General features: G+C 36.9%; 1 protein-coding gene and 1 pseudogene across 6 annotated transcripts in view; both read left to right on the top strand.

The window, feature by feature from the left end:
* Ift88 (intraflagellar transport 88) overlaps positions 1 to 20,959 on the top strand; it is a 126,454-nt gene that overhangs the window by 46,393 nt on the left and 59,102 nt on the right. For all 6 annotated transcript variants that reach the window (XM_071611342.1, XM_071611343.1, XM_027941572.2 and 3 more), the window contains 3 exons: positions 6,236 to 6,335; positions 11,019 to 11,105; positions 19,283 to 19,469. In XM_071611342.1, the coding sequence (XP_071467443.1) occupies positions 6,236 to 6,335; positions 11,019 to 11,105; positions 19,283 to 19,469 (374 nt within the window). The remainder of the gene's footprint in view (positions 1 to 6,235; positions 6,336 to 11,018; positions 11,106 to 19,282; positions 19,470 to 20,959) is intronic.
* Positions 16,721 to 17,480, top strand: LOC114097597 (ubiquitin-conjugating enzyme E2 variant 1 pseudogene; annotated as a pseudogene).

Raw genomic sequence — 20,959 nt, 5'->3', positions numbered from 1 at the left:
ACAGCAACCAAAAGCTGACAAACACAAACAGTAACATCAGCTTAGTGTTGTATCACAAAATAAACACCTGTGTGACCACTGCATAGCTTAATAAATAAAATTTAAAGATAGAACATTGTCAGTATCTAGAAGATCCTGATTTGGGTCACTGCACTTCCTACTTTGAAAGGTGACACTGTCTCAACTTCATTGTTAATCACTTCCTTGCTTTTCTTCATACTTAAACATCCTAAACAGGCATACTTGACACCATCATTTAATTTTGCTAGTTTTAAAAAACATTATATATAATGAATCTTATTTTACATATTTTTTTCATGTCTTCTTTACAAGACATACATATCCTTGCAGGTAGCTGTGGTTTGTTCATTGCTGTGTTATGGTTCATGATGTTAATATATTGCAGTTTATCCATTTTAATTTTATGGGACATTGTGGCAATTTGTACTTTTAACCTATAAAACATGCTTTTTATAAGTTATTTATCACCAACTCTGCTTTCTCATAATCCAGTACCCAAGGTTTGCCATGATTTTTATTCCAAATTTATTGTGATAATATGAAACATGATAGTATACATGATCACATTTATCTTTTAGCTGTAGAAAACTGGCCTACAGCCAGGCATTCTGGGGGCACACGCCTATAATCCCAGCGGCTCAGGAGGCTGAGACAGGAAGATCACAAGTTCAAAAAACCAGCCTCAGCAAAAGTGAAGCGCTAAGCAACTTGGTGAGACCCTGTCTCTAAATAAAATATAAAATAGGGCTGAGGATATGGCTCAGTGGTCAAGTGCTCCTGAGTTCAATCCGTAGTACAAAAAAACAAAACAAAAATCTGGCCTACATTTAAAGCATAATATAGATAAAATGGATCTAACAAGTCTATCTATAAAGTTTTATTATTTGTCCCTTTTAATTAGAATCTATTTTGATATATTTATACAAAAATGGAATATATCTTGTTCTAATTAGGATCTCAGTCTTGTGGATGTAACACAATGTTGAGATTCTCATATATGTACATAGGAAAGTCATATCAGAGCTATTCCACTGTCTTTCCTATTTCTATCCTCCCTCTCTTCCCTTTATTCCTCTTTGTCTAATCCACTGAACTATTCTATTCCTCCTCTCCCCATCTTTTTGTAGGTTAGCGTTCTTATATCAGAACATTTGACTTGTTTTTTGGGGGTTTGGCTTATTCACTTAGCATGATAATCTCCAGATCCATACTTTCACCGGCAAAATGTCATAAAGTTTTCTTCTTTATGGGTGAGTAATACTCTCTTGTATATATGAACCACATTTTCTTTATCCATTCATCTGTTGATGGGCATCTAGATTGTTTCCACAGCTTAGCTGTTGTGAATTATGATGCTGTAAACATTGATATGTTGTGTCAATGTAGTATGCTGATTTTAAATCCTTTGAATATATACCAAGGAATAGTATAAATGGGTCAAATGGTGGTTTCATTCCTAGTTTTTTGAACAATCTCCATACATCCATTTACGTTTAAAACACTAGAGGAACTAGGTATAATAGGAACATACCTCAATGTTGTAAAGCTATATATAACAAACTGAAGGTCAATATCATTCTAAACAGAAAAACTAGAAGGATTCCCTCTAAAACAGGAACAAGACAGGGATACTCTTTTTTACCACTTCTATTCAGTATAGTCCTTGAAACTCTAGCCCAAGCAATTAGGCAAAAGAAAGAAATTAAAGAGATATGAATAGAAAAAGAAGAGCTCAAACTATCTCTTTTTGCCAATGATATGATCTTATATTTAGATGATCCAAAAAACTCCACCAGAAAACTTCTAGAACTCATAAATGAATTCAACAAAGTAACAGGATACAAAATTAACGCCCATAAATCAATTGTGTTCCTATATACCAATGATTAATTTCACATTATATTTACCATACAAGTACCTATTTTTTCTAAAGTTCCATTCAACACTCACCCTCATTTTTTTTTCCTTTTGTTTCTTTGTTGTTTTTGTTGTTGTTTGCTTAGTGTATCCTTTTTAGGACACTTTTGCATACCCCAACTTTATGAAAATATTTTCCAATGTTTTCTTATAATTTTACCTTTCAAATTTAGATAGATGATCCACGTGGGTTTTTCTCCTTTTTTTTTTTTTTTTTAGTATGGCATGAAATAGGGAAAGATCTTTCTTTTTCCCTCTGCTCTTTTTACTAGGGCTATCCATTTGACTCAGCATCAAAAGATTATGCTTTTCCCAATATTCTGTAATACCATCTTTGACATATATCAAGTGACTGTGTATGGGTCTGTTTTCTGAAGAATCTCCATACTATTTTCCATAGTGGTTGTACCAATTTGCAGTCACACCAGCAAGGTATGAGTGTACGTTTTTCCCCACATCCTCACCAACATTTTTTGTCGCATGTATTCTAGATAATTGCTGTTCTGACTGGAGTGAGATAAAATCTTAGTAGTTTGATTTGTATTTCTCTAAATTGCTAGAGATGTTGAACATTTTTTTATATATTTGTTGATTGATTGTATTTCTTCTGTGAAGTGTCTGTTCATTTCCTTTGCCCATTTATTGATTGGTTATTTTTTTTTTTTTGGTGTTATGTTTTTTGTATTTGTTAGCAATAACAAAGCAATCTAAATGCTATGTTATACTAACATAACAAGTTGTGCTTTTTAGGCTGTTATGAGATTACATAGTAGGAGTCCCCAGTATAGAGTAGCGTTATGGAAGGCTTCCCAGATTAAATGATATTTGGATTGAGAGCTGAAGAATTAGTAAAGATAAAAACAGCAGGGAGAGAAGATATTCTAAGTAGAGGAAAGATAAAGATCCAGATGATATATGTTCCTCAAAATAATTCAGCTCTAAGTTTCTGAGGAACCTTATGCACAAGAACAGTAGAATTTAAGTACTCTCCTTAGGAAAAAAATGAGAAAAAGTAATTCAAATAATTTTCCATAGGACTTAATTCTTTATAGAACCCCAGTTGATGAAAGTAGGGAGAAGAGCATGATGTGTTTACTTTTGAGGCATTTGATTTGTTGGTATTTCTTTTGTTATTGAACCATTCTTCTCCTCTTACTGTGATACTATACCCTTCTGGTTGTTATACCTCTGATCATTTTTCATCAGACTACTTCAGGCCATTCTTCCTCTTCTGGCCACACGGAAGTTTTGTTTCTCTGAATGTCAGCCTTCTCACTTCTCACTCCTCTCTACTTACCCCAGATGGCCTGATCCATACCTGTGAAATTTATTAGAGCACTAAAACTCTTGTAAATTCCTGAGCAATACTCCTGAATGATAGTAACATCTTTTGTTACAAGATAACAAAAGTTATCTTTCCTGTCACAAAAGCTTCTAAAACCCTTGAAATCACTAGCATGTGATTGAGTTTTGTTTTTTTGTTTTCCTGTGTTAATGAGATAACTGGCTGAAAACTCCACAGAGCCTAAGGATAAGGGCTAGTTGCCAGAGAACCATGTGATTTAAGGATTGGAACTTTCCTTCCCACATCTCTAAGGAAAAGGTTGGAGATTAAGTTAAACACTAATGGCCAGTGATTTAATAAATTGTGTCTGTGTAATGGGATCTCTATAAAACTTATGACTGAGAGGGTTTAGAGAGCTTCCAGGTTAGTGAAGATATCTACATTCTGGAAGGGTGGCAAACTCCAAATATCTCCAAATACAGAAGCTTCTGTGCTAAGAACACTTTCAGACCTTGACCTATGTACCTCTTCATCTCACTCTTTATCTGAATCTTTTATATTTTTTGTAAACAACTGGTAATAGTTACATTCTATGAACCATTAAAATCTGTGAACTTAAGAAGGGTCATGGGAACCTCTAGTTTATAACCAGGTGAGATTGTGGAAACTTGCTGCTTGTGATTGATATATGAATTGAAGTCCAGTCTTGTGTAACTGAGCCCTTAAATGCAGTTGGTTAAATTAATGGCAGAATTGGATTAAATTACAAAACAGTTGATATTTTTAGAGAATTGGAGAATTGATTGGTGTAGGGGAAATCTCCACACATTTGTTATCAGAAGTGTGAGTAGAAAAATAGTTTTCATTTTAACACCCATGTCTCTGTCGCTAATATGTTGCCAAATCCCAGACATTTATTTTAGAAGACTGTATTATATTATGGGCTTACACATCTGACAATTGGACTATCCTCTTTAATGTTGTTTATGCACTGTAAATTCATCATTTTCAATCCTAAGTGCATCTTCTCCTACACCCTAAACATGATCTCATTATATATTGTCGAGATAAATGGTGTTACCAGTTAACCAATTGCATAACACAAAAATCTAGACCATCACTTTAGATTCCTCTATGTCCTCTGTCTCACTTCCTATATCTGACCATCAACTACTTCTCATTATATCACCTTAACATCTTTCAAAATGACCTCCTTTTTATTTCTATATACTGTATTAGTTCAAAATTTCATTATTTTGTCATAGGTCATGGCCTACTATTTTGGCTATCTCCTAGCTGCTCCCTGTGGTTCCTATTGAAGTGATTTTTCTAGAATTTATACAATCACTCACATGCTTACAACCCTTAGTGGTTCCCTGGGACTTTCAGAGTATGGTACATATTCCTTAGTTTACCGTACAGATTTTGTATTATATGGCATCTGCCTACTTCTCAGACCTTTTTTTCCCACTTTTTCATAAGCATCCTGTCTAATCCAGGTATGGTGATTGAATCTACTCTTTAAATTGTTCCAGTTTTCTTATCTTCACATCTTTAGACATGTTATTCCCTCTACCTAGAATGTCTTTTTTTCTCCTTAAATCATTTCATATTTGTCCTTCAAACTGAGCTCAGGTATCTCTGGAATATCTTTCCCCAGGCTGTTGTAGAATCTCACCCCTATATTCTTGAATTATTATTTAGACATAGAATCTCATTGAGTTGCTAAGTGCCTTGCCATTGTTCAGGCTGGCATTGAACTTGAGAACCTCCTGTCTCAGCCTCCCAAGCTGCTGGGATTATATGCGTGTGCCACCGTACCCAACCCAACATGATGTTTTGATAATGTATACATTGTAGAATGTTTAAATCAAGTCATTTAATATATGCGTGACCTCATATATTTCTGTGTGTGTTAAGAACACTTAAAATCTCAGCAGTCTTCAAGTATACAATGTGTTTTATTAATGATAGTCACTATGATGTACAATAGATCTCTTGGACATATTCCTCCTTCTACTTGAAATTTGTGTCCTTTGGCCAACATCTCCTCAATACCTCCCATACCTCAGTTATTCTGTTTTAAAAATAAGGTAAATAAGGTCATGTGATAGATATTATTATCCAAAGTACATATATGAAGACACAAATTGGTGTGAATATACTTTGTATACAATCAGAGATATGAAAAATTGTGCTCTATATGTGTAATAAGAATTGTAATGCACCTGCTGTCACACATAAATAAAAATTAATTTTAAAAAATAAGGTCATGATCCTCTAAATTGATTTCAAGACCTCAGTTTGAAAAACAGCCTTGTGGAATTGGGTTTTGGTATCAACAAAAATTGGGATCAACTTCTTTTTGACCCGTGTGATCTCACATATGATGATCTTTTTTTCACAGTTGTGGGATTAAATGTGATAATGCTTCTAAAAAAATTAGCACAGTGCCTGATATATAATAAACAATAAATGTTCTGTACTTTGGGAAATAGTTTTATTCCCCAAATAGGTCTATTCAAGCTAATACACAAAAATTAATATATTCTATAAATTCTTCAAAATTTTTATCATGATAACATCTAAGAGGGAAAAATACAGAAACAGTTTCACCTCTTAAAAATTGAAATTGCTATATAGTAGTTAATTTAAAAATACAATATAGATATCAATCCAATTTTTATTTAAAATGTCATAAATAATTAGAGTGGCAATAGGCTATTGAGAAATTGGAAAAGAAAATTAATTTAGAACCAAAAATTCAGTAATGTAAAGCCTGTATTGGAAGAAATCAGCTTTAACTTTACGAAGCACTAGGGCTACTTTAAACATTCTTTGGGGCTGGGTGTACATCAGTGGTAGAGTTCTTGCCTGGTATGTGGAAGGCCCTGGCTTCCATAACCAGCACTGCCAAAAAAAAGCTTTGAAAAGTCACATTTAGGAAAACCAACAGCATAAAAAATACTAAAATGAAATCAAGTAACTTTTTATGTTTTACCTTTTTTATAGGTGTGTGGAAGTAGTGAAAGCTTCTCAATATGTAGAACTAGCCAATGATCTGGAAATAAACAAGGCAATTACATACTTGAGACAGAAAGACTTTAACCAAGTAAGTTTAAAAAACAATTTTCAGTGAAATTTCTTATGTTAATTAGTCAAAGCAATGAAAACAGGGAAACTCCTTCCTAGAATAACATTACTTGTGATTATTCTGAAGTTTAGTAAATTTATATGTCTATAATTTCCAATAATATAATTTTAAATTTTCATTAATTTTTATCTTAAAATGTAAATATTTTTCTTATCTAGTTGCTAAATTACCAAACCATATTCTAGTCCAGAGAGTAATTTTCCCTTGAAGTTTTCAGAGTTCCCCAAAGCAGTAAGACTTTCAGAATCGGGGATCATGCTCAGTGAGGAAGGAAGACTGAGAATGCAAATAGCAGCCAGATGCACTTCCATCCTGCTGTCCTCTCCAGAGAAATTCTTGTCTATTGTTTATATATTTGACTTACTCATTTACTCTGCACTAGAAATGAAAAGGTCCCACTGCTAGACATGGGGTTAGAACCCTATGGGTCTCATTGGCACTACTGCTACCTTGCTGCCTTGGGCAGAAGTGGAGTGGGTGCTTTGCCTTCCATAGTCTCTCAAATGGGACATAACTGAAATAAAACCAGAAGGCTTAGTTAGCCTTAAGAAAAAGAAGGGCTACCAAAAGAGAGTAGGCGGAATGAAACTTGATTTCCTAGTTTGTAAACCAGTATTAGTGTCCTGCAGCTAGAAAACTCAACTCCTCCAGATTAGACCAAGAGAGCAAGGGCCAGAGAAAGCCACAGCATTTTCCCCACATCCTCTCCAACCTATACTTTCAGTTTTTCTTCTTATTTAAGGACCTTCCTCTTATCTCTGAGAAACAGAAAGGACTAATCACTCTCCAGGGAAAGGGAAGAAAACCATCTATTCAGAAAATATGAGAGTAGAATAAAGTAACCCCAACATTCATGTAGTAATTATATGAGTAAAAGAGTGCAATGTTTCTATTGCATGTATTCATTTACTATACTTAATTAGTTTAGCATTTATAAAGCATTAAAATACTTTCAAACTTTTTTATGAATGTGACGTTTACTATTATAGATGATAAAAAGGAGAAAACCATAGTTGTTAGTTTTCTCTTGATGTTTTATTTTTAAATGTTCTTTTTAGAAAGGATGAACAATGCATTACAATATTTTGTTTTAAAACTGTGTCTGTCAAGGAATATGTCCTCTTAATTTTTTCACATTTAAAATTGTTTAATCCAGATCTTACTGTCTGCTACTTTTATCGCTGTTCTCATTTAAAGTATGTTTTATGTCATTTGCATGTTCAAGTTTTTAACATCAATTAGTTTACCTATATTTTTAAAATGCCACTTCTGCTTGCTTTTCAACATTGCTGCTTTCACTTTGTGTTTCTTTTATTTGTATATTGTAAGTATGATGAGGTGTGTATAGTATAATCTTAATTTGAAGGGAACACTATCAGGCTAAAAAGGATTAAGTCGGTACTACATGTAGTTTACAGAAAAGAATTTATGCCTTCTAAAAGGCTATAATTCTGAAATTATCCCTATTTTTTTTTAGAAAAGATGCTGAAATCAGAGTGTAATCCTTTGAGATGGGATGGTATTTGTAGCCAACTTTGTAATAGAGAAAAAAACACCACCCAAATAGTAAATTTTGTAATAGTAAATGAAATAATGCAGCTGGTCTGGAGGCCACCAAGAGCAGAGAGTCAGACTCAGTAGAAGACTGAAGCCAGGAGCTAGAGGCATCACCAGGAAAGAAAATGAAAATGGACATAGAGCTAATTTCCTAATTTGGGGGGAGGGGGATTAAAAATACAATTAGTGATGTTTATTTTCTTTGTTTTGTCATTTACAACTAGTTTTAACTAAATTTAATATTGATATTCAGTGTACTTTTATCAGTTCAGTGTACTTTTATCAGTTTCATTTATAAATAATTTATGACATTTTACTTTTAAAAACAGATATTGGATAATGTATTCATGGATATGTAAAGAACAGTTGTGAAAACAGATTATTTCAGAAATGAAACTGAGCCAAAAAATACCTGAGAGTGTTCCTTTTACTAGAATAGTTAATAGTATAACCTTTTTAGAATATTTCATAGTTTAAAAACTTAAAGTATGAAATATATTCTTACTGTGTCAAATGTTTTTAAGTAGATATTTAAGTTCTAAATACTTTCATTAATTCTTAAGAAATAGCTTTGAATTGCATGGCTTTTTTATGTGTTACTTCAATTTTGGAAAAAAACATTTGAGAGAAACTAGTTTTTGTTTTAAGTGTAGCTTTAAATTATTATTTTTGAACTACAAAGGAGTAATTTAAAAAATTGAGAGGCTGGGGTTGTAGCTCAGTGGTAGAGTGCTAGCCTAGCTCGTGTGAGGCACTGGGTTCGATCCTCAGCACCACATAAAAATAAATGAATAAAATAAAGGCATTGTGTCCATCTACAACTAAAAATATATATTTTTTTTAAATTGAATTTTGGGCTGGGATTGTGGCTCAGTGGTAGAGCACATGCCTAGCATGGGCAGGACCCAGGTTCAATTCTTAGCACCACATAAAACTTTAAAAAAAGGCATTGTGTTGTGTCCACCTACAAAAAAAAAGAAAATAGATTTTCTCTCTCTCTCTCTCTCTCTCTCTCTCTCTCTCTCTCCCTCTCCCTCTCTCCCTCTCTCCCTCTCCCTCTCCCTCTCTCCTTTCTCCTCTTTAAAAAAAATGAATTTAACATATTTCCTTGACTACAGAATGAATGGCTACCTTTTTAAAAAATTACTATTGTTATTTGTTAGTTTCTTTTTGTATTCCATTTTAAGGATGTCATAAATTCTAGAGAACAGCTTTCTTTTCCTGTGCACTTTATCTCAGAGAACTTATTGAATATATGAATTATACTTATTTACGTGCCTTATATTTTGAAGTAACACATTTATTGTGACACAATGTAAAAGTGAAGATTAAAACATTGCAAATCTTATTCAAAGTGAAATGTGGCTTACATAACTTAGATTCGAAACAGCAGGGCTTTCACATTAATACCTGTAGAAGTTATGTAAAGTATCCATGAAATGGTTTGTATAGGATGAGCAATAGTAGCAACAATAATTTTTGAAGTGAGTTTTAGAAATTTTTTGGCAGTTATATAAAATTCTTCTTAAAAAATAAGTGAGGAACACAATCCCAAAAGTAAGGATGTGATGTTTGGGTTTTTCTTTTCCAGTGTTTACTTTGTGGAATTATAAACAACTGCCCTAGAAACTTCTAACAGTTTTCTTTAAAGTCATCAAAAACCCTTTAAAATAATAACAATTTACTAATATTGTAACCAGAATATATGCAATCTAGTATTTTAAAATTATCTACCCTTCAAAAAATTGAGTTGACATGCTGGCTGGTATTTCCATCACAGAAGAATTGGTCAAACACTTGGAGTAGCTAAAGATGATGACCACTGTAAAAGCTAAAGCAGGATTTTTGCTTGAACATGACTGTTTACCAGGAACAGGAGGCACCAAAAGCATTTTCTATTTGGTAAATGTTCTTTAAAAGAAGGAAGAAAAGATAAACTCATTGCCTTTTGCTACCTGTTTCATTCTTTCTGATATTATGCAGTAATTTCCAGGTTGAATACGCGTTCAGCTTTCATGTAAGGTATCTGGCCATTCCACATCTTATTTGGGTAACATTATCTCAGATTTGCCAGATGATTAAAAATATACTTTCATTTCTCTTGATTTGAAAATGTAATTATATTTGGATCTACGTCAGATCATTTTTTATAATATTCCCAGAATTATTTTTAAAAAATTATTTTTAGATGTTAATGAACCTTTATTTTACTAATTTATTTATATGCGGTGCTGAGAATTGAACCCAGTGCCTCATACATGCCAGGCAAGTGCTCTACTATTAAGCCACAATCCCAGCCCCCCCACCCCCGAATTATTTTCTGTTACTGGTTTTAGAAAATTCTCAGCCATTGATCTTTCTTTCCCTTTTGGAACTTCAGTTACATTTCTAGTAAACTTTTTCACTGTGTACTCATATGTCTCTTTTATGTTCTTTTTTAAGAATTTTTTTTTTTTTTTTTTTTTTTTTGCCATGCAGTATCTATTCTGAATATTTTCTAAAATTTTGGCCTTAAAATTCTGGTTGACTCTATGGTTCTCTTTCTTCAAAAACTACTTTTAGTATTTTATATAATTGTTTTTGTTGTTCTCTGTGGAATACTGGTCTTCTAAGGTAGTAATAGTCAAAAGAAAAAAATTTAGAATATTTTGTAAAGAGCAAATAATATTATGTCTATTAGGTAAAACCTTGCAAGCCATCGTTCCCACCCCATTAGGTAGGAAGAACCCTAAACTGCTTCACATGAATCACAAGACTTTAGTATTCCCTATTGACTTTTCTTTATCACAGTCCTCTCTTCAGTTATATCTAATTCTGAATTAGATATAATTCAGTTATATCTAACCCATCTAATAGTCTTAATTTCAATTATTATATTTTTAGCTTCAGAATTTGTTTTTTATTTTTTATGAAATCTAAGTCTTGAATGAAATTTCCATCTTGTCATCTGTTTTCTTGAGCATATTAACCTATCCCTTTTGTACTCTTCTGTGGTCTTAACCCTCCATATTGATCTTTTTTTTCTACCCTGAACTGGAGTACTGTCATTTACAATGGTATTAACTTCAGATATTCCATTTCTAGGCAGTAGATACCTTAAAAATGTTTGAGAAAAAGGACAGTAGAGTGAAAAGTGCAGCTGCAACCAACCTTTCATTCCTTTATTATCTGGTAAGTTTTATTTCTAACAATTAAGAATTGGTCATGTGTTATTTTTATATTGCTGAATATCTACCTAAGAATCATGCCTAATGAGAGGCCCCCCCAAAAAAGAGTGGTGGAGAATGTTAGTGGAATGTGAGGTGTATAGAAGATCTGATCATGGCAGGTGCTGGACTTGGGTGTTTGCCAACATGAGTGAGAAGACCATCTCTAATGGAGATGGGAGGGAGAAAAATTGTGGTAGTGAACATCATAAAATTATGGAACTACAGCTAAGGTGTGAGCTAGAGATATCTTTCAACTCCTTCCTGTTAGTGGTGAAGAAAAATATTTTACAGAGGAGTACCTCTGTAGAGGTGAAAGCTTAGATCGAGTATCGTAATCGTAGTACTGTAGATGGAGTATCATCTATAGCAAGCATTCATTGAGTGCCTGCTGACTGCAAATCATTGTTTCTTAATTTGTAATGATTGTTTTTTAAATTGGGAATGGTGGGTAAGTAGATGAGGAGGGAAGGTTCAAAATAGAGAACAATAAATTAATGTTGGTAATAAGTACTAAGGCATTCAGAAAAGACAAATAACATTTTAGTTTAGGATTTTCAGAAAATATTTCATAGAAAAGTTGGTTCTACAAGGTCTGAATATAACATAGAAGCAAGAAAGTGATGGGAAGGAAGTGTACAGAACAGTGATTGTGTTTTGTTAAATTATATCCAGTCCTCTTACAACTTATGATTTATGCACCACTGAGAATCACTGTTGTGCTGACCTGCTGTTATTAATGGAAAGGTACTATCCCTTATGTGTGCTAAGATGAAGAAATAGATGAAAGCTACTGGTTAAAAAAGGACTGCAGGGCTGGGGTTGTGGCTCAGCGGTAGAGTGCCCGCCTAGCATGTGTGAAGCCCTTGGTTCAATCCTCAGCACCACATAAAAATAAATAAATAAAGATATTGTGTCCATATACAACTAAATATGTATATTTAAAAAAAAAAAAAAAAAGGGAATCCAGTATATAGAAACTACCGGCAGAAGAATAGTGCCAGTTGCATGTCCAGAGGGTACTGATTAGGGGGGAAAGAGGCTGTATGTTTTTGAATATATTTAAAATTTGTTTTATATTAATGGTGATACATCTAGAGAAAAATGTCCAGGAGGCATATGAACTGATCTCAGAAGGGAAATTGGGGTTGGAGATAATATTCAGTAGTCATCTCTGTAGAGGTGAAAGCTTAAAATTGAGAAATAACTTTGGGATATATAAACACTGAGGAGGCAAGAGTAAGATTCATACTGAGAAGATAGGAAAACAACCAAGATAGCATGATGTCTTTGAAGTAAAAGGTGGCACAAAGAGAAAGTAAGCAGCATTGATTCACCAGAGGGGCAGTTCAAAAGAATGGAACTTTAAAAAGGCCCCTGATGCCATTTAGATTGCAGATTCAAAATACAAAATGGAGATTTCTCTTGGCAGAGCTCTTCACATCAGTTTCAGGGGTAGGGTAAGAGGGGTAGGGGTGGGAATTTGGATCTGGAGGGACAAGCAGAATTGAGCAGAAAGACAAGTTGGGCTATAATGCAATCCCCAAAGTCCTTGCCAATCTTGGATGATGCTCTGAAGGTAGAATATCCCCCGTTGGGGTGCGGGACTGGGTCTTTGTACCCCTGCATCAACCAGTCATCGAATATAGCCTCCCCACCAGGAAGAGGGCATTCACAAAAAGTAAGCAAAATGGCTCTCTCTCTTTCTCTCTCTCTGCAGCCCAGGGTAATTTCCAGAGAGGTCTGCCAGCTCAGGCTGGTAGACAGCAGCATTATCAGCACTTGTAAAAGACAAAGCTAGAGGGTAAAGTGCAGTATCTAGTACATCCATTAAATTTTGAGCTTAGAAAGTCATGAATGAATTTTGTGAAAATTATTGAATTGGTAACCACATCTTCACCAAGTTTGAAAAATGTATTGGAGAAAGCTAACAGCAACTTTTAAGGAAGGAAGGGAAAGAACTATTGTATTTGCAGAGCTGTTGGAGCATCTGATCAGTAAATTATTGTACCTGACTCTGAGGAAAGAGGTTATAACTAAAAATGTTATGACATAGCCAGGCGTGGTGGCACATACCTGTGATCCCAGCTACTCAGGAGGCTTTTGAGGCAGCAGAATCACAAGTTTGAGGCCAGCCAGGCAACTTAGCAAGTCTGTCTCAAAATAAAAAAGTTTTTTAAGAAGGCTGGGGATGTAACTTAGTGGTAGACTATCCCTGGGTTCAATCCCCAGTGCTACACACATCACAAAAAGTAGTTATGACACAAACTGATGAGTCTATTATGTAGTAGTATATGATATATAATTGAAAGTATATTGTTGTTATCCAGCATATATTTCAGTTTTCTGTTGCTGTGTAAAGAACTGTCCCCCAAATTTAATGGCTTAAAATGACCATGTATTTGCTCACATTCTGCCTCATGAGCTAGGTTTACCTGGGTGTTTCTTCTGCTGGTCTTGCATGGGGTTACTCCTTTAGCTCCCATCATCTAAGATTTCACTGAAGCTGGATGTCCAAATGCCTCTCTTCAAGATATCTAGCACTTGTTTGGTGAGGACATCACAGCAGGAGAATCCCAAGCTTCTTATGTGGCACAGGGTTCCATGAGAGTGAATCTCAGTGCACAGGTACATATTAGGCTCCTGCATGAATTGAGCTTATAACTATTTTTTTTAAATATTTTTATTTTTAGTTATAGGTGGACATAATATCTCTATTTTATTTTTATGTGGTACTGAGGATGGAACCCAGTGCCTCATGCATGATAGACAAGCGCTCTACCTCTGAGCCACAACCCCAGCATAGAGCTTATAACTGTTTTATTGGGCAGATCAAATATGGGGTAGAACCATTAATAGAGCACAACTACTGGGAGGTGTGATCCATTGGGGACCATTATTGTAACACTCTGCCACTACCTGCACTTTTCTTTTCATAAGCCTCATGTACTTCCCCCTTTCAAGACACATCAGAGTTTCATCTATTTCACCATATCAGGCTCAAAGGAAGGATCTGCGGCAGGTCTGGGTAGATAGGGCTTTCTCTGGCACAGTTCCTCTTGCCTGTGAAAGATCTTGAGCCAAAGATCTGTGGATGAAGACCCATTGTTTTCCCCTTTATATTTAACATAATACAAGGTCAGATAAAAGTAGGATTACTATAATAGATGCTCATATTCAGAAAGGAGAGGAATAGGGCACATGGCAGTCAGTGGTCCTTAGTAATTCTGAAACCCAGCTAAGCACACATGATCAACATCCCATAGACTGGAAAGAAGGCATGTTCCTTGATCAGAACCCCACTCTGCTGCTTGGGAGCAGTTTGTTAGTCTATTGTCCACTATAGCTAGTAGTTCTGTCCTCTGGGAGTATCATCCTTTTACAGAAGAAATAGCCTATATTTCAGCTGGTGAACTTTCTCAATCTTGCTTTCTACCCAGAGAAATTTGTGGCCCACGGGCCTACTTTTATTTTGTACTGGATCTGTTCCTTTACTTCAAGTTAGTAACTCTTTTGTCATTCTGACTCTCTTAAAAACGTGGAGGATTTTCTATAAGTCTCATTGAAGTTAATTTCATGACCTAAAAGCCACATGCATAATTCCTTTCAAAACAAAACCCTTTTTGCTTAGGTGTACAAGCTGTCGAATAGAGCCCTGAGGTCATAGAAGCCTTTTTTTCTACCTGAGAAAGTATGCAAGACAGTTACCTTAAATCTTTCTGAGATGTTTACAGAAAGTGTTACAACCATGCCCTTGAGTTGATCGTACCCTGCATCCATTTCCTATTTTGAGAATTTTTTGCCACCAAGAGAGACATGAAATAATTTTATTTTCCAACTCAGAAAATCTTGCTTCTTTTGTATTTCCTCTAAATTCTGACTACAAACTGAATGATTCTGTCTTTAGCTTGTCTCTCTCTTCCTCTGCCTTGTCACCCCCAGTTAAAAATAAGTTCATTGGCAATTTCAATATCCTGCTAGAAATCTCCTATAAGTATCAGTTTTGTCAGTTGTTTCACAACTACCAACATGACTTGCCCTTTACACAGCCTGTGATAACAGTTTCTTCCTGACTTTCCAGGTTCCAGTCCCAGTTCACTTATCTCTCCAGTCCCCAACAGCAGCCCTTCACATCTTTTCTAAATTCTTCCTGCTGCCTAGTACAAAAGACAGTGTTGTGTGTTTTAGTTTTTATGACAGCAGCACCTACTTGTAGGAAACAGTTTAAATGAGTCAAAGTCCACCCAAAATCTTGTACATGAATGTTCACAACAGCATTATCCATAATAAACAAAAGGTAGGTAGAAGCAACCCAAGAATCTATCAGCAGCGAAGGGATAAACAAAATGGTATATCCACATGATGAAATGTTAGTCAAATGTTAAAAAAAAACACAGATTACTGATATGTACTATAAGAACTTTAAAAATAGGCTGAGTGAAATAAGCCAGACACAAAAGGCCACATGTCACATGATTCCATTTATATGGAATATCCAGAATAGGCACAAAGATAGAAAACGGATTAATGGTTACTAAGAGTTACGGAGGTAGGAAAAATGGAAAGAGACTACTGATGGGTATAGGGTTTCTTTGGAGGGTAATCAAATATTCTGTAAGTAGACGCTAGTGATAGCAGCACAACTTTGTGAATGTACTAAATGCCACTTACTTGGACATTTTAATGATGTGGTTAATTTCATGATATATAAATTCTATCTCAGTTTTTAAAAAGTTTAATGGGGGACAGTCATTGTAGTTTTATGAGAAAAGAGGTATGGACACTAGATCTTCCATAGTTGTTCAGGAGCCTTGATGGTAAGGTACAGAGGAGGGCTGGGATCTGAGGAGGAATCACTATCAATTGGTAAGTAGCAATGACACTCAGCTGCCACAGCAGGACCTGGAGACCATCATGGGGAATATCTGTTGGAAGCTGTGGCTTCTGCACAGCTGCCTCCTAGGGGTCTGCAGTGAAGCCCTGCCACATAGCAGGGAGAACACACTTGGAAAGAAGAGTTTGATATGGAGTGGAGGTCGGCGAGGATAGGCTGGCACTTATGGGCATTGGTCCTGCGCCTAGTGACAAGAAAACAGAGTGCAGTGCGAAGGCCACTAGCTGTGTTAGTTCTGTATTCCAGATGCCATACAAGTTCCTCTTGTAGCCATATCTAGGCAAGAGTCAGAGAAGAGCCTGACCTGGCACAGGCTACCACAATACTTAAAAACAGATTCTGCCAGGCCCAGTGCATGCCTATAATCCCAGCTACTCAGGAGGCTAAGGCAGAAGAATCAAGAATCTGAGGGTAGTCTAGATAATTTAATGAGACTCTGTCTCAAAATAAAATTTAAAAAAGGACTGGAGATGTAACTCAAAGGTAGAACACTCAGGCTGGGGTTATAGCTCAGTCATGGAGCGCTTACCTAGCAGGTGTGAGGCACTGGGTTTGATCTCAGTACCACATAAAAATAAATGAAATAAAGGTATGGTGTCCATCTACAACTAAAAAATATTAAAAAAAAAAAAAAAAAGAACACTCCTGGGTTTGATCCCTGGAACTGCAAAAAGAGATAGATTCTTATGGCTCATGTGAGTGATGGCAAGGTCATGATTAAGCATTTGGCAGTGAAGAAGGAGAGAAATAAGAGATTGCTAAAAGTACAGAGGCCGTCTGGGCGGCGGGAGGGCCCCGCGGCGGGCCAGGCCGGGCGCTGCCACGGAGGAGAGCGGGCCAGGAGGCCCCTCCGGGTGTGGGGCCCCGGACGTGTGCTCGCCGGACAGCGAGGAGCCCGTGGGCGGTCGGGCGGAGGAGCGTGGCCCGGCGACGGAGCAGCCCGCACGGCCAGGCGTTGGCTGCAAAGTCCGCAGACAATTTATGAAAACCGAATATACAGCCTTAAAATAGAATGTGAACCTAAATACCCAGAAGCATCCCCCTTTGTAAGATTTGTAACAAAAATTAATATGAGTGGAGTTAATAGTTCTAATGGAGTGGTGGACCCAAGAGCCATATCAGTGCTAGCAAAGTGGCAGAATTCATATAGCATCAAAGTTGTTCTGCAAGAGCTGCGGTGCTTAATGATGTCTAAAGAAAATATGAAACTCCCCCAGCCTCCGGAAGGACAGTGTTACAGCAATTAATCAAAAGCAACGCCACCAGCCCTCCCCCCATTCGATTTAAGCAGTCTTCATTCTCCACCGTAGTAAATTTTCTAGATGCGTCTTGTAGACCTCAAAGTACTGGAAAGGAAGCTCCCATTCGAAGGCAATTTATCTTAAGATACTGTAAATGATACTAATTTCTTGTCCATTTGAAATATATAAGTCGTGCTATAACAAATCATCCTGTCAAGTGTGACCACTGTCCATGTAGTTGAACTTCTGGGATCAAGAGAGTCTATTTAAATTGATTCCCATCCTGACTGGTGGGGCACGTCTAACTCAACTGTGAAAAGACACGTCACACAGTCACCTTGCTGCTGATTATTCGGCCTGGGGGCTCTGCCTTACCCCCCTGCCCTGCCAGCCCTGGGGCAGCCCTGGGACAGCCCTCCAGCAGAGGCTTGCTAGAGTAGAGCAAAGGTTTCAGGTCACACCCTGGGGACTGCTGCTGGGTGTGGGGTGCTTTGCCTGCACCCTGGTTACTTTCTTAAGTCTTAAAGGACGCCCCTTCCAAGCCATCATCCTGCCCCACTCTCCTCCACTCCCGTTCTTGGCCGAAGCATAGATTGTAACCCTCCGCCCCCCTTGAAATTGGCCTTCGCGAAGAATTCAGGGCTTTCCCCCTCCCCCACCTTGATCGAGGGGTGCTGCTTTTTCCCTCCTCCTCAACTCCCTTGTCCACCTTCACCACCCGGCACTCTCCACCTCCCACCCCTGGCTTGGCCAGAAGCCATCAGGTCAGGTTGGAAATCTCTGACCTCCTCCTCCACATTTGGAACCACGTTTGATCACTTTCCACCAGCCCGGGAAATGAGCTTTGGGTCCTGGGTCCTGCCACTCTGCTGTCACCCTCAGCCGATGCATCTTTGGCCCAGGTCTTTGTAAGATGGACAGGGCAGTCCCCAGGTGACATAGCCTGCCAGCCCTCAGGGTCCCTCTGTTTAGACCTGCAGGAGGCCTCGTGGAGACGCCTGTGAGCACACAGGGCCCCTCTGGACTGTTCCCTTTCCTGTAATGACGTGGCTTTCAGACGTGAAGAAGGGTGAACAGGGCTCCCTGTGGGGCGCGCCTGCCATCCCCGCGGGCCCAGTGTGGAATCTGACAACTGGAACCAGAGAAACCTGGACCCAGCGCAGATACTGGGTTTGGTGCCGCTGCCTCCCCGGTGCTCAGCAGGGACTGAGGAGGAGCTGGTGTGCACAGCAGCTCCCAGCGTTGGCGGGTCCTGGCCTCCAGCACGTTGCTGCACCTCCCACTTTTCCTGTTCAGGACCACTGTGCTGAGACCTGATGCAAACAAATAAAGGCAATTCATGGTGTTCTGAAGGGTTTATTTTTTTTTTCTTACTATTTTGTGTAAAACCACCTTTTGAAGCAGCAACTATCAAGTCTGAAAAGCAATGGATGTTCCCATTAATCTATTTCTGGGGGAAATCTTAGTTCTAAGGATTTAACATCCTGTAAGTAAAGTTTAACCTAACAGTATTCCATAAGCAGCCTTTTTCTTGTCAGACCATTGCCTGATTTTAATATAATAAAAAGTGTGCATTAATATTTCAAAAAAATAAAAATAAAAATAAATAAAAGAACAGAGGCCTTGTGGGTGATGCAGCCAGTGTGCAGGGGCAGGGAGGGCAGGGATGTCTTTCTAGCTATTTCAGTGCTTCAGGTAGGAAGGGGAGCACTGCAATAAATGAGGACATGGAATTTGGGCGTTGAACATGGTACCACCTACATATAAATAGTGTTATTCAAACCATGAGACTGGAGAAGTCAGTCATAAGACACTTGGGTGGTTGAGCTTGACAAATAAAAATCTTTTGTAGAAATAGCCTATCAAAACCAAGATATTTAAAAAATACTTGTTTCTGTTCATTGTTATCTACAATTTGAAAAACTGTTTATGATGTGTGTAATCTCAGAACAATATGAAAAGCTATTTGATGAAACTCAATTTGTATATCTTTTATACTTTATTTAGGAAAATGATTTTGCACAAGCCAGCAGCTATGCAGATTTAGCTGTGAACTCTGATAGATATAACCCATCAGCTCTTACTAATAAAGGGAATACAGTTTTTGCAAATGGTGATTATGAGAAGGCAGCTGAATTCTATAAAGAGGCTCTAAGAAATGATTCTTCTTGTACTGAAGCCCTTTATAATATTGGTAAGTGAAACAAGAAACAAGGCTGAAGTTGCTTTTTGTATTATATATATATTTTTTTGCTAACTCATTAGGAGGAGAAGTTGACTTCCTTCCAACAAAAAAATTGAAAAGACCTTGCCTCTGAGATTACAGATTATTCTGAATATGAAATTAATGATTCCAAAGCTGTGCATATATAAAATTTGGGTTGATGCTGTTACATTGCCATACAAAGAAGCTTTTTCAATTTCTGTTCTACCACAGCATATAAGACTAATTTCACAAATTCTTATTGATACTGGATAATATAATTCTTTTTAACCTTTTCCAAACAAGTAAGAATCTGATTTTCAGGGCTGGAGTTGTAACTCAATGATAGACCACTTGCCTAGCACATGTGAGGCACTGGGTTTGATCCTCAGCACCACATAAAAATAAATAAATAAAATAAAGGTACTGTGTCCATCTACAATTAAATTTTTTTTTAAAAAAGAAGTTTCAAATATACAAAAAAAGGCACACAGAAAACTTAAATACTCATAGTACCTTTCACCCCAGTTTAACACATTTTAACATTTTGCTATATTTACTTTAGATTTTGTTTTTAAGAAACAAAATATTGCAAGACATTAAGGCTCCCCGCCATCTCATTCCCTTCCCTGCTTTCAGAGGTTACCTGAAATGGGCATCATTGCTCCCTGGGCGAGTTTGCAATGTTGCAAACTAACATGTTTACATAATACTGAGTCTTGTCTCTTAGGTCATTATTGAAGTTTCTTTTAAAGTTTAATTCTGCTTGCATACATATTTTTTGCTTTTTTGAGTTTTTTTTTTTTTCTTTTATTATCTTTTTCCATGTTGTGACTTCTCTTTAGATATCTGATACTCTTGGGCTGTCTCTTGGTATTCAGCAGTTTGCAGCTAAAAGCTGAGTGGAAAGAGTCTGAGTTTGTGAGAGAGGCTGATGGACTGGCACTCAGTGCAGGCTGTCTGGTCTTTTAGTTGGGAATATGTCCTTTAGTCATTTGGATCTTTTTTCCCATAGGAGACTCTTCAGTCTCCTGCCTAAAAGGAGAAAGAAAGACCTGTAGCCAGCCTTGGAATAGTATCAATTTTAGATGGAGTCAGAAGAGAAAGCCTCACTGAGAAGTAACACGTCATTTTGGAAGGGACAGAGGGTGTGGCATTTGGTATCTGGAAAGATCATTTGTGACACAGGGAAGAAAAGAGCAGAGGCCTTCATGCAAGAGCTTGCTTGATTAGATAGATGCTTATTTATTCACTTAATAAATTTTTACTGTTTTCTGTACTCATTGTTGTCTTTCTCCAATGCTGGGGATCATATTCAAGGCCTGGCACATGTTGTGCAAGCACTCTGCTACTAATCCATAGCCCCAGCCCTCACTTTTCTACTTTGACTTTGTTTATAATTTTTTTTGTAAAACAGAAATTTTATTAATATAATCAATTTTCACTTCTTAAAAATGAATGTTTTTTTGGGCTGGGGTTGT

The sequence above is a fragment of the Marmota flaviventris genome, chromosome 4 (assembly GCF_047511675.1).
Source record: "Marmota flaviventris isolate mMarFla1 chromosome 4, mMarFla1.hap1, whole genome shotgun sequence".
NCBI classification, from domain to species: domain Eukaryota; kingdom Metazoa; phylum Chordata; class Mammalia; order Rodentia; family Sciuridae; genus Marmota; species Marmota flaviventris.
This window is presented reverse-complemented; position numbering and strand designations above follow the sequence as displayed.